This window comes from Lactuca saligna, chromosome 3 (assembly GCF_052625555.1).
Source record: "Lactuca saligna cultivar CGN05327 chromosome 3, ASM5262555v1, whole genome shotgun sequence".
NCBI lineage: Eukaryota > Viridiplantae > Streptophyta > Magnoliopsida > Asterales > Asteraceae > Lactuca > Lactuca saligna.
The window spans coordinates 82189530-82204332 of NC_136419.1; the positions used below are offsets into that span (position 1 = coordinate 82189530).

At 38.0% G+C, this 14803-nt stretch overlaps 1 protein-coding gene across 1 annotated transcript; it reads left to right on the top strand.

The window, feature by feature from the left end:
• Nucleotides 1–659: 659 nt before the first annotated feature.
• On the top strand, nucleotides 660–1455 carry LOC145035726 (uncharacterized). The gene is made up of 3 exons (XM_078984230.1): nucleotides 660–1118; nucleotides 1224–1277; nucleotides 1408–1455. Exons 1-3 carry the CDS (start codon nucleotides 660–662, stop codon nucleotides 1453–1455), a joined length of 561 nt encoding a protein of 186 aa, XP_078840356.1.
• Nucleotides 1456–14803: the final 13348 nt, after the last annotated feature.

Here is a 14803-nt window from a genome sequence, read left to right on the forward strand (position 1 = left end):
TTGACGGAACATTAGATTTTGAGTGAAACATATGCGCTAAATTTTGGATTTACTCTATAAATTATATGGTTAAACAGAAGAGTTATATGAAATTTTGTATGTTTATATCATATAGTTTACATAATTTTTGTCTAATATTTATCCAATAAACAAATGTAAATCATCTAGGGAAGGTCATGATTCCAAATTTTGCATTATAATGTTCTTTTTATTGTTTAAAGTTTTTACATAAATATCTAAAAATATACAAAAAATATAGTTACCACTTTGTCAATTTGTCTTGTGTTTTGTTTTTAAATTACTAAGTTGACATAATAATAACAATAATAATACGACGAACTTACAGAACTTAAGAATTGTTACCATATTTTTTTAAAGATTTTGTCATATTTTTGGTATTGTTATTAAAATCTATATCTATAACCATAACATTTCCTTTTTTTAATCCAAACCGGGACGCGGTTTGAGACCCAATCATATGTCAACTCATCCCACATCCTCAACTGTCATGTTTCGTGTTTGTCTTTCTCTTTTTTATTTGCTAAAATATTAATTTATTACCTAATCTCTTATATAAAGTCCACACTCCTCCTTCACCTTTCTTCCTCATCTCAACTCAACAAAAAATTCGTATCATCTTGTTGCTTTGATATCATCAAATGGGTAACTACGTTTCATGTTCCTTAATGCATGGAAACGGGAAGTACTCAAAGGCTACAAAAGTAATTTTTCCCAACGGGGAAATCCATAAGTTTCAAGAACCAATCAAAGTGGCTGAACTGATGATGGAATCACCGAACTCGTTTGTTGTCAACTCCAAATCTCTTCGCATTGGGGCACGGTTTTCTGCCATGAATGCAGATGAAGACCTTGAATTTGCATGTGTATATGTCATGTTTCCAATGAAACGAGTTCACTCAGTTGTCACCAGTACTGACTTAGGTTCTCTTTTTTTATCTGCTAAAAAGATTGGAAGGATTGCTCCAGAAAACGTGTCAACCCCACCGAGTATGAAACTGGATGATATTGAAGAAGAAGTGTCGTCCTTTGAGTTTAAACGTCGGGCTTCGATGTGTAGATCAAAGAAGCCATTGTTAGACACCATTGAGGAAGAGCAAGTTTGCTCCCGATGATCAGTTTATTTACTCATATAATACCTATGAATTTTGTTCTTTTTTCAATTTTCCATGAAACTATTGTTTCATTTTTGGAAAATTATGTAGAAATATACTTTGTTTTTGGAATTGAATGCAATTTCTGTTTTTGATGTATACAAAGTACAAACTATTAAAGTTAATTTTATACATCATATTCTCTGAATAGTCACAATTAAGAATAAATTAGATACTGTAAGATAAGTTCCATTAATGATTTATAATAATGTTTTTTTTTTTAATATAAAAAAAGAATGTTTATGTAAGTAATAAATTTGACATCAAACATTCAAACTATTGAGACTCTAAGTTTGACTGCTACTAGGCTTGATTGTTGACAATGTAATAAATCCCGAAACTTAAACTTAATTAGTTGATTGTTATATAGTCAAAATCAAATGCATAGTCATTGTATGTAGAATCTTGTTATGATCAGGTAAACCAGGATGTTCCAGATATTGCTTCGCGCAAATCCTCCTCCATAGATCTCAATAGTACCCCTCAAATCGTGCCTTGCCCAACTCAAATTGCTTGACCCCCAATCATTCCTCGTATCTCAGAAATTGAAAAAACTGCTGAAGTATGTCGTATCGTCGGATTTGAGATAAATGGAGGAAATGAAATCTTGGCGGAAATCATGGGGATGGATGGAGAGCAGGCCGTTGATCAATGAAGATAATGTCTATCAATATTCGGGGAATGGGAGAAAAACACAAACTTTATTGGGTAAGGAAGTTAAGGCATGATAACAAACTGACATTAATAGGAATACAAGAAACGAATTTGGTTATTTGGCGTGAACTTTTCGGGTGGAATGATGCAGTCTCCGAATTGGAAGAAGTTCACACATTATATGTATATGCTAAAACTATAAATCACTTTGTGATCACCGACGATGTTATATCGGCCATTCGGGACTGTTTAGGGTCCTAAGATGTCATTTTTTGGTTTTGGGCTGGCGACCAAACTTTTCGGATGGAATGATGCAGTCTGAATTGGTTGAAATTCGCACATTGTATGTATATTCTAAAACTATAAATCACTTAGGGATCACCGAAGATGTTATTTTGGCCATTCGGGACTGTTTAGGGGCTAAAAATGTCGTTTTTCGGTTCTGGGCTTGCACGCAAAATTTTTTCTGGTGGAATGATGCAGTCTCCGAATTGGACGAAATTCGCATATTGTGTGTATATGATAAAACAATAAATCACTTAGTGAGCACCGACGATGTTATTTTGGCCATTCGGAACTATTTAGGGGCTCAAAATTTTGTTTTTTCGTTTTGGGCTAGCACGCGAACTTTTCGTGTGGAATGATGCAGTCTCCGAATTGGACGGAATTTGCACATTGTATGTATATGCTAAAACTATAAGTGACTTCGTGATCATCAACGATGTTATTTCAGCCATTCGAGACTTTTTAGGGGCCCAAAATTTCATTTGAGGTTTTGGGCAGACGCGCAAACTTTTCAGGTGGAATGATGCAGTCTCTGAATTTGACGAAATTCGCACATTATATGTATATGCTAAAACAATAAATCACTTAGTGAGCACCGACGATGTTATTTCGGCCATTCGGGGCTGTTTAGGGCATCAATATCTCGTTTTCGATTTTAGGCTGGCGCACGAACTTTTCTGGTGGAATGATCCAGTCTCCGATTTAGACTAAATTCGCACATTATATGTATATTCTAAAACTATAAATCACTCTGTGATTATCTACGATGTTATTTAGGCCATTCGGGACTTTTTAGGGGCTCAAATTGTCATTTTCGGTTTTGGGCTGGCATGCGAACTTTTTGGGTGGAATGAGGCAGCCTCCAAAATGAACGAACTTCGATCATTGTATTTATATGCAAAAACTATAGATCGCTTCGACACCAGCGACGAAGTTATTTCGTTCATTCGGGACTGTTTAGGGGTTCAAAATTTCGTTTTTCGGTTTTGGGCTCGCGCTCGAACTTTTCGGGTTGAATGATGCAGTCTCCGAATTGGACGAAATTCGCACATTGTATGTGTGTGCTAACAATATAAATCAATCTATGATCACTAACAATGTTATTTTGGTCTTTCGGGACTGTTTAAGGGCCCAAAATGTCATTTTTTGGTTTTGGGCTGGCGCACGAACTTTTTGGGTGGAATGATGCAGTCTCCAAATTGGACGAAATTCGTACATTGTATGTATATGCCGGAACTATAAATCACTGAATGATCACCGACGGCTTTATTTCCGCCACTCGGGACTGTTTAGGGCCCAAAATGTCATTTTTTGGCTTTGGGGTGGCGTGCAAACTTTTCGGGTGGAATGAAGTAGTCTCCGAATTGGACGAAATTCACACATTGTATGTATATGTTAAAACTATAAATCACTTCCTGACCATCGACGATGTTATTTCGGCCATTCTGGACTATTTTGGGGCCTAAAATGTCATCTTTAGCGTAGGGCTGGCGCGAACTTTTCGGTGGAATGATGCAGTCTCCAAATTGGATGACCGACTTTGTGATCACCGACTTTGGGACTGTTAAGGGGCCCAAAATGTAATTTTTCAGTTTTAGGCTAGAGCGCGAACTTTTCGGGTGGAATGATGAAGTCTCGGAATTGCATGAAATTTAAACATTGTATATATATATATATATATTTCGAAACTATAAATCACTTTGTGATCACCGACAATGTTATTTTCGCCATTCGGGACTGTTTAGGGGCCCAAAATGTCGTTTTTTTGGTTTTGGGGTAGCGCGCAAACTTTTCGGGTGGAATGAAGCAGTCTCCGAATTGGACGAAATTCACACATTGTATGTTTATGCAACAACTATAAATCACTTCGTGATCACTGACGATATTATTTCCGCCATTCGAGACTGTTTGGGGATTTAAATGTCGTTTTTCGGTTTTGGGGGCTCGCGCACAAACTTTTTGGGTGGAATGATGCAGTCATCGAATTGGACGAAATTCGCACATTGTATGTATATGCTAAAACTATAAATCACCTTGTGATAACCGACGATGTTATTTCGGCCATTCGGGACTATTTAAGGGCTAAAAATGTCGTTTTTCGGTTTTGGGCTCGCGCGCGAACTTTTCAGGTGGAATGAAGCACTCTCCGAATTCGAGGAAATTTGCACATTGTATGTATATGTTAAAACTATAAATCACTTCGTGATCACCAACGATGTTATTTCGGCAATTCGGGATTGTTTAAGGGCCTAAAATATTGTTTTTTGGATTTGGGTTGGCACGCAAATTTTCCGGGGGGAATGATGCAGTCTCCGAATTGGTCGAAATTCACACATTTTATGTATAAGCTAAAAGTATAGCTCACTTAATGAGCACCAACGATGTTATTTCGGCCATTCGGGACTGTTTAGGCGCTCAAAATTTTGTTTTTCGGCTTTAGGCTGGCGCGCGAACTTTTCAGGTGGAATGATGCAGTCTTCGTATTGGACGAAATGCGCACATTGTACGTATACGTAAAAACAATAAATCACATAGTGATCACCATCAATGTTATTTCGGCCATTCAGGACTGTTTACGGGCTAAAAATGTCATTTTTCGGTTTTGGGCAACCGCGTGAACTTTTTAGGTGGAATGAATCAGTCTCCAAATTAGACGAAATTCTCACATTGTATGTATATGCTAAAACTATAAATCTATTTGTGATCATCCATGATGTTATTTCCGCTATTCGGGGCAGTTTAGGGATCAAAATGTCGTTTTCGGTTTTGGGATGACACTTTTATTTTTCGGGTGGAATGATGCAGTCTCTGAATTGGACGAAATTCGCTCATTGTATGTATATGCTAAAACTATAAATCACTTAATGAGAAACGATGATGTTATTTCGGCCATTTGGGATTGTTTAGGGGCTCTAAATGTCGTTTTTCGAATTTGGGCTCGTGCACGAACTTTTCGAGTGGAATGATGCAGTTTCCGAATTGGAAGAAATTCGCACATTGTATGTATATGCTAAAACTAAAAATCGCTTTGTGATAACCGCCGATATTATTTCGGCAATTCGGGACTGTTTAGGGCATCAAAATGTCGTTTTCGGTTTTAGGTTGGCGCACGAACTTTTTGGGTGGAATGATGCAGTCTCCGAATTAGAAGAAATTCGCACATTATATATATATATATATATATATATATATATATATATATATATATATATATATATATGTATATTCTAAAACTATAAATCACTTCGTGATCATTGACTATGTTATTTAGGCCATTCAGGACTTTTTAGGGGTCCAAATTATCATTTTTGGTTTTTGGCTGGCACGCGAACTTTTTGGGTGGAATGAGGCAGTCTCCAAAATGAACGAACTTCGATCATTATATTTATGTGCAAAAACTATAGATCACATTGACACCACCGACGAAGTTATTTCGGTAATGCGGGACTGTTTAGGGGTTCAAAATTTCGTTTTTCGGCTTTGGACTCGTGCCCGAACTTTCGGTTTGAATGATGTAGTCTCCGAATTGGACGAAATTCGCACATTGTATGTGTTTGGTAAAAATATAAATCAATTTATGATCACTGACGATGTTATTTTGGTATTTCGGGACTGTTTAGGGGCCTAAAATTTCATTTTTCGGTTTTGGGCTGGCGCACGAACTTTTTAGACGAAATAATGTAGTCTCCAAATTGGACGAAATTCGCACATTGTATATATATGCTGAAAATATAAATCACTGAGTGATCATCGACGACGTTATTTCCGCCATTCGGGACTATTCGGGGCCCAAAATGTCGTTTTTTTGGTTTTGAGGTGGCGCAAACTTTTCGGTTGGAATTAAGCAGTCTCCGAATTTGACGAAATTCACACATTGTATGTTTACATTAAAACTATAAATCACTTCGTGATCATCGACGATATTATTTCGGCCATTCTGGACTTTTTTGGGGCCTAAAATGCCATCTTTAGCGTTGGGCTGGCGCGAACTTTTCGGGTGGAATGATGCACTCTCCGAATTGGATGAAATTCGCACATTGTATGTATTTGCTAATAATATTAATCACTTTGTGATCACCGACTTCGGGATTGTTTAGGGGCCCAAAATGTTATTTTTCGGTTTCGGGTTGGCGCGCGAACTTTTCGGGTGGAATGATGTAGTCTCGAAATTGGACGAAATTCGCACATTGTATATATATGCCGAAACTAAAAAATCACTTCGTGATCATCGACGATGTTATTTCGTCCGTTCGGGACTATTTAAGGCTCCAAATGTCGTTTTTAGGTTTTTGGCTCACGCCCAAACTTTTCGGGAGGAATGATGCAGTCTCCGAATTGGGCGATAATCGCACATTGTATGTATATGCTACAACTATAAATCACATAGTGATAACCGACGATGTTATTTCGGCCATTCGGGACCGTTTATGGGCTTAAAATGTCATTATTCGGGTTTGGGTTCGCGCACGAACTTTTCGGGTGGAATGATGCAATCTCCGAATTGGACGAAATTCGCACATTGTATGTATATGCTAAAATTATAAATCACTTTGTGATAACCGACGGTGTTATATCATCCATTCGGGATTGTTTATGGGCTAAAAATGTTGTTTTTCGGTTTTGGGCTCGCGCAAGAACTTTTCGGGTGGAATGATGCAGTCTCCGAATTGGACGAAATTTGCGCATTCTATGTATATGCTAAAACTATAAATCATTCATGATCAATGATGATGTTATTTCCGCAATTTGGGACTGTTTAGGGTTCTAAAATATCGATTTTCAAATTTGGGATGGCGCGCGAACTTTTAGGGTGGAATGATGCAGTCTCCGAATTTGACGAAATTCACACACTGTATGTGTACGCTAAAAGTATAAAGCACTTACTAAGCACCGACGATGTTATTTCGGCCATTCGAGACTGTTTAGGGGATCAAAATATCATTTTTCGGTTTTAGGCTGGCTTACGAACTTTTCGGGTGGAATGATGTAGTCTCCGAATTGGACGAAATTTGCACATTGTATGTATATGCAAAAACCATAAATCACATCGTGATCACCGACAATGTTATTTCGGTCATTCTGGACTATTTAGGGGTTCAAAATTTCATTTTCGGGACCGTTTAGGGGCCAAAAATGTCATTTTTCAGTTTTGGGCTGGTGCGCCCGAACTTTTCGGGTGGAATGATGCAGTCTCCAAATTTTACGAAATTTGCACATTGTATATATATGCCGAAACTATAAATCACTGAGTGATCGATCATTGACGATGTTACTTTTGCCATTCGGGACTGTTTAGGGGCCCAAAATATGGATGCAACAGGGTCCAAACTTGGACTGGATGGACCCGGACCCGGAAAACCCGAAACCGGTTAACGGGATTTTGTAGAACCGAAAACCAGACCGGTATATAAGAACCGGTTCTGGGTACGGTACCGGGTAAAGTGGGTCTAGAACCGAAAAACCCGGAAACATCAAAGTGGGTAGGTTGGAACCGGATAAAGCGGGTTTAGAACCGGAAAACCCGAAAAACCTGGATTTGTTTTGTAATTACTTACTAGTTAGTGGGTTGAACTTTAAAAATTTTCATATTGATATCCCGACTTCAGGAGACTGTAAGTCATTTAATATGAAATCAAAATTGACAAACTTATAGTCCAAAATGATGTACAAACTCTAAACCACACTCTGGAAAAAAAAACCACATGTTAATCCGACTTTAAACGAATGAGATATGCACGGGTTAAAATTTTCACAGAATTGAATGTACAAAAACAAATAACTGAAAAGTTGAAAATTTTCAGCTTTGATATCCTAACTTTGGGGGCGTGTAAGTCATTAAATATTAGATCAAAAGTGACAAAATTATAGTCTAAAATGATGTACAACCTCTAAACTACAAGTTGGAAAAAAACAACATGTCAATCTGACTTCGAATGAATTAGATATGCATGTTTTAAAAACTTTCACAGAATACAAAAAAGCTGAAAAACTAAAAACTTCCAGCTTTGATATATCGACATTGGGGGACTGTAAATCAATCAATATAAAACTAAAAATGACAAACTTATAGTCTAAAATCATGTACAAACTCTAAACTACACATTGGAAAAAACCGTATGTCAATTCGTCTTGAAACGAATGAGATATGCATGTTTTAAATGTTTCACAAAAACCGATTCCGGTCCCTAAAAGTGGTTCCGGTTCCTAACACCGGTTCCGGTTCTTAGACCCAGTTTGCCCGAACCCGATGGACCCAAACCCGAATTACCCAGAACCCAGATAAAGCCAATTTTTAAACCCGAAACCGAAACCGGTTCTATAGATTCCGGTTATAACAGTTCCGGTTCGGTTTTCCGGTTTTAAATCTCATCCCTAGCCAAAAATGTCGTTTTTTGGTTTTGGGCTGGCACGCGAACTTTTCAGGTAGAATGAAGCATTCTCCGAATAGGAAGAAATTCACACATTTTATGTATATGCTACAACTATAAATCACTTCGTAATCACCGACGATGTTATTATGGCCATTCAGGACTGTTTAGGGCTCCAAATGTCATTTTTCGGTTTTGGGCTCGCGCCTGAACTTTTCGTGTGGAATGATGTAGTCTCCGAATTGAACGAAATTTGCACATTCTATTACCACACAAGTCGATAAGTACAAACTCTAACAACTTCAAGGACTAGGAAGGCCCCTTTTTACTCATCCGGATTTCCCTTTCATATAGGTGCTCCAGAAAGAAGATTGGATTCGACAAGAATCACAGCGAGAATAGGCAACTTTAGCATCAAGCACATCATCATACCGACAGTCATCCAAACAAGAGTCTCCCATTTGAATTCCCTGAGCAAGCTCTCCTCTTCCATGTGTCTGGAAAGGGCTTAGCCACCTCTGGACAAGGACCCTTGGACCATTTACCCGCCCTCTCTGTCCAACTTTTTCCTTCAACGACTCTAAGAAATAAGGGTCTCTAACATAGGGGAATTCAGATGAAAGCTCCATGAAAGCTTCGGTCCTTGAATGAACGACTCAGCCTCTCGCACACTAAGGTGCCTTAGCGTATCCATACACAGCCACACCCAAAGGGGAGCGTCTGCCTAACTATTTGATCCTGTTTTCCCTTTCCAGGTTGATCTTCTCAGCGACAACAATAGGTATCGGCCATAACCAAAGAAATTCTTTTTCAAAGGAGGTAATTTGTTCGCTCCAAAGACGACTTGCTTGTAATTTATCCTTCAGTCCCAAAAAAGAAAGAATGAATGACCAAACCCAACCCAATTTCCTTATTTTCTTATTCCTGCCAGGCGCTGTTAAGCCCTTCACCTCCTTCTGATGATCATTCCACTTCTTCGCCACGGGAACATCTCTCTACTTAAAATAGGGAACGAAGGCCCTGACCAATCATCATCAAGAGAACCAATAAGAGCCAAAGGAGGTGATGAAAAGATCTTCTCTCTGGCCCCCTTTTCTTGTAGCTTTCAGACTTGGCCGATCATGAAGAAGATCATCCCCGCTCGGTCACGGGTAGATAAATAAAGGAAAAAGCCTTCTCTGGAGCATGCTCATGACAAGATCCTAAACTCCTACTTTGAAGGTTGGAAGCTGCAAGACCCAAGTCAATGTCTTAATTCGGGCCTTCGACGACGGCATGGAAGAAAGAAAGTAGTTTTGTTTTAAAGTTGAGATTTTGAAACTATAGAAGACCATCTTCGCGAGAAAGGTCTCGATCCCTTCCCACCTTAGATTGACCTGGCATATCATGTGACAACCCAAAAATTTATTGCCTTCTAGCCTTGTTAAAGGTCATTCTATTGGGTTTTAAGCATGGTACACTTAAGGAATGAGTGTTAGAATGTACCTACTAGAGACATTGTGCAACATTTCATGCCTTAGGACCACCAACAAGAGTTCACGACCACAACACTAGATTTTACGGCTGTAAACTCCAGGTGAGACATAAACTCCTTCCTTAAGACTCACTTCATTCACTTTTCTTTCATTATTTCACTTCCACCTCAAGAACACTTCATTTCTCTCTCAAGTATCATCGAGATTTTCATTCCCGATCTTCCAAAAGTAAGTGACTCTTCCCTCTAGTTGTTGATTATCCGTCTTACTCTTGAATCACCCTTTGATTTCATCCATGGAAATCAGCTTTTGGCTAGATCTTCATCTTTCACCAAGAACACACACTTGTTCTTGGTGGCCGAAAACTCCTCAAAGGCCCTCAAAAAGTGAGTATTCCTTCCATACACTTGTTATCTAGTAGAAGTACATGATTTACATCCTTGAAATCAACCAATATCCAAGATCAATGAGAGTTTACGGCCATGAGCAATCTCCCTTGGCCGTAAACCCTAGTTTTGAACATGTAATCAGCCCTAATCACTTGCTAACTATAATCACTTGCTAACCATTGGATCACATGAACCTTTGAGACCCCTTGCCCTTATGACCCAAAATGAGACCATTTGGAGAGTTTATGGCCATACACTTTAAGGTGTGGTCGTAAACACCTCAACACCTTCCATTAAGTTGGTTTTTCTCATCCTTGTGTAGAGCAATGGTCCCTCAAGTTTCCCTAGCATTCAAACACCCTCTTATGCACATTTTACCATGAGTTTACACCATGGCCGTAAACCCATGGCCGTAAACACCCTTTTTTGGCCTTAAACATACCTTAGATGAATCACATGTGATTCTAACACTTGGTCCAAGTGTTTCCTAGTCCCTAGGGGTGTTTCCTTTTGTATAGTATCTTATAAACACTATATTCATGCCAATACATGTGATATATGTCATTTAGGACTCGTTTGTGTCTAGGGAATTCATTCGTGGAACTTTTCATCCTTACGCGCATATTCGTTTGAATCACCCACATAAGGTGAGTTCATACCCCTAGAATGAATCTTTTAACTGTTTTAAATGCTTTTAGGGGGGGGGGGGATACAAGTTGAACACAATGATAATTGTGTAAATGTTTGTTTTAAACATCTTTCAAAAGATTGCTCTTTTATAAGTAATCAAAATATTTCAAAAACTCTTTTAAAGTTATGTTACTTTATAGTTTAACAAAACTCCGTTTTTAAAGTACAAGCATAAGTTAGTAGTAAAATGAGTCTTTTCAATAGCAGTTCAAGTAAAATACTAGTAAACTATAAGGGGTATAGTTTAGAGGTTCAGTTCATACTAGATACTAGAGCATACTATAAAGAGAAACATGGAGGTAGATACAATACATCAGAGAGACATAGTATACACTATACATGATAACAGAAAGAACATACTAAGATACTATAACAGAACGGACATACTAAGTGTTATAACAGGAGAACACTAGAGGATCTAACTATACCAACAATCCCTAACTCATTGTTCTAAACAAAAGGTGATAGTAAATTGGGTATACATGATCATATATATATATATATATATATATATATATATATATATATATATATATATATATATATATATGGTGCATCTACAATATGCCATGATTTATATATATGGGGTACATCTACAAAGTACCGGACATTAATAGAAAAAACAAACTTGTTTTAAGGTATACAGTACGTCGGTATGTCAATTTAAAAGACAGCTGTGTACTTACTTTTTTCCATTACTTTCATATTGTGACAGTTCCACTTGAAAGCTAAGGCAAACTATTTTCGAGTTAAGATAGTTATAAACTAGGAAAAACTTACGGTTTACAAACGACAAACAGAACAATCGAGTCTAGTACATTCAGTAGAAAGGGGGCCTCTAATGCTAACTTTATGATTTCTTAGTGTATACATCAGGGATATATATTAATCGGATCTGACAGGTAGTAGGATGTGTTCTCTCCGCTTCATTCCTGTTCCTTGTTTGGTTGTGGGCATAGAGCAGATTCACCCAACCTACTATCTATCTGATCTTAGTTATATATATATTCCGTATACACCAAGTAATCATAAGGGGTACCAGGTATGGGCCAAGTCATAGTATACAAATTCAATACATCGTTTTCTAGTACAAAACATACTTCTAAAATAGAACATTTGGTAGAAAAAACTAGAAACTTACCAGTAAAGGGTTTAATCCATTTTATTAAACCAGTATAAACTTAAAGGACTTTAGGTGGTTAACTCTACAATACCTTAGTTTATACATCAGGGTTATATATAATTAATACCCGATAGGTAGTTGGATGTGTGCTTTCCGCCTTACTTCTTGTTCCTTGTTTGGTTGTGGGCTTAGGGCAGATTCACACAGTTAACTGTCTATTCGATATTAGATTATATATAACTAGTATAAACTAAGTGATTATAGAAGGAACCACTGTGGTTACCATTTTCATTCTAAAAGAAATAAGGATTTTCTTAAAGAATCTTTTCATCAAATATAAAGGAACTATTACAGTTAACTCCATGAGTACCAAGTGAATACGTCAGGGTTATATACAACAATGATCTAACAAACAATGGGATGTGTGTTTTCCGCCTTACCTCCTGTTCCTTGTTTGGTTGTGGGCTTAGTGCAGATACGCACAATCGATTGTTTGTTTACTCTGGGTTTTATATAACTTGTATCCATTTAGTACTCATAGAAAGGATTGTAGAGTCATTTTTACTTATTTTTCATCAAAGTAGGAAATATAGGATTTTCTGGAGGAACAGGCGAACTTTTCTAAACAAGAACTTACAACTTACTACAACTTTATTACAACTTATTACATCACTAAAATCTTTTGAACTCACCATCTTAAATGATGATCTACGCTTTCAAAATAACTTGTATTCTCATGAGACCAGCAGACAGGTACGCGCTTTGGGAATTCAGAAGATGGAGCAGTATAGATTCATGTCTTATTTTGTTATTTACTTTGTAGTCTATGTTATGTGACCACATACTTTGTAAACACTTTCTTTCTAATGAAATGGTTGTTCATTACTTTGATTACTATGATGCATGTCTTGTGATACTAAACATGACGTCCTCCGCCCCCAAACGTTTCTGCCGTTCCGGTTTTGGGGTGTGACATAGCAGCTGGGGCTTCTTCCCCGGAAATCAGTCCCATCTAGCTGGACTTTGAAAGTCGATCTAGCGGTGCCTTTCCATATCGACTTCTTTTTTATAGTCGTAAGCTAGAGCCCCTATGGTATGGTGGCATCAAAAGCTAACCATTAGGTTCATATTGCCAATTTGAGTACATTTTCCACTAAGCGAGAAGGGCCCTCAATCGGACAAGCACAAATAACTCCTTTTCTCAAGTAGGAAAGACGCTTTGATATGGCTAGATCTACTACGCAAGTAGAATACTTGGATCAAGTAGCATCTCTTTTGGTTCAAAGCGAGTCCAGGAATATCGGACAGGTTGGGCGGATGGTCTCTCAAGTGAGTCTTCCAATCATTTGCATCTTGTGGTGAAGGGAAGCCCAATTATTAGTAGCAAAAGAGAAAGATGAAGGGCATCGCTCCCAGGTTGATGGATCAAGAAATGAATGAAAGGTTGGAAGATCCTGCCCAGGGGGAGAAGTCTCAATGGGACGCATTTGCAGAGAGAAAGAGAGATTTCGCTGCTACCAAAGGTGCACCCCAACAAAGCTACATTGCCTGAGGAATCATCCCATTTTCTCATATGAAGTCTATCAGCGGTGCTATTTACTATTCTTTCTAGTTATAACTTAGGAAGCTGATCTCGATAAGAGAAGCGTGACAATCATTCAAAAGGAGAAGGATTGGACAAAAGAAGGTGGTGACGATGGCCCGGGTGGATAGGATGGGATTCTGACCTCCACACTTGGAAGGAGTGGTGACTTTGAGAGGTAGAGAGATTTTAAGCCTAAGAAGAGATGTTTCTTCAAATTCTTGGTCTTGCAGGTTGGTGACTGATTAATCAGTCTCTACGATCGAATCCAATCTGATTGCTTTGATGGAAAGAGTAACACTCCCGATAAATCGATATCCGGGGGAAATATATCCATATCCCTCTAATAGTAGCAGAATGTGAAGTTGAAAATCAAAGGGGAACCAGAAATCTTGATCCATGGTCCCCCGGCTTGAAGTTGAAGCAGACGTCCAAAGGTGCCTTTCATGATGGAATGAAAGAAATGCCAACCTATAATTCATGGTCACGAAGTGGAAAAGAAAGAAGTAGCATGGAAAGGAGGTGCGCTGGAAGTGGAAAGATTTTTTATTTCTAAATTTCGTATTAAGATGGATTTGATTTCAAGCCTTCGCTTTTCTTTTCTTTACAGGATTTATCTTTCTATCTATCAGTGAATACTGAATTTAGGATTTGGCAATTATTGATGGAATTCCTTCCTTCTTTCTTGAAGTGACAAAATTATTTATTTATTTCAGGAATTTCTTTCAGATATGACGGAATTGATATCGTCGTGAAATCTTTCTTTTTTTATTGCTTTTTTCTGAATCCTTACATATACTTCACTCGTTGGGTTCGACTTTCAGTTTCAAATCTTGAACCAGAATTGATCGATAGAAGTACTTAAGCTGGAGTTGGAAGTCGGAGTTTAAAGTTAGCATCGAAGGATGAAAAAAGACCCCCGGTTGAAGTGTCATCAAATCTAAAGGGCACATGTAGCCATGCCATGAAATACAAAGGGCTAGCCAACAAATGATAAGAAGGGCCATCAGCACCCTTTCGACGTTGCAAAAAGTTGTTACTTTATGTTCGGCTAGCACTTCGTGA

Coding starts and splice junctions, on each gene's coding strand:
- LOC145035726 (XM_078984230.1), top strand. CDS start 660: ATGGGTAACTACGTTTCATGTTCCTTAATGCATGGAAACGGGAAGTAC. Junction 1,119..1,223: donor ACACCATTGAGGAAGAGCAA/GTTTGCTCCCGA, acceptor AAAATTATGTAG/AAATATACTTTGTTTTTGGA. Junction 1,278..1,407: donor CTGTTTTTGATGTATACAAA/GTACAAACTATT, acceptor ATATAAAAAAAG/AATGTTTATGTAAGTAATAA.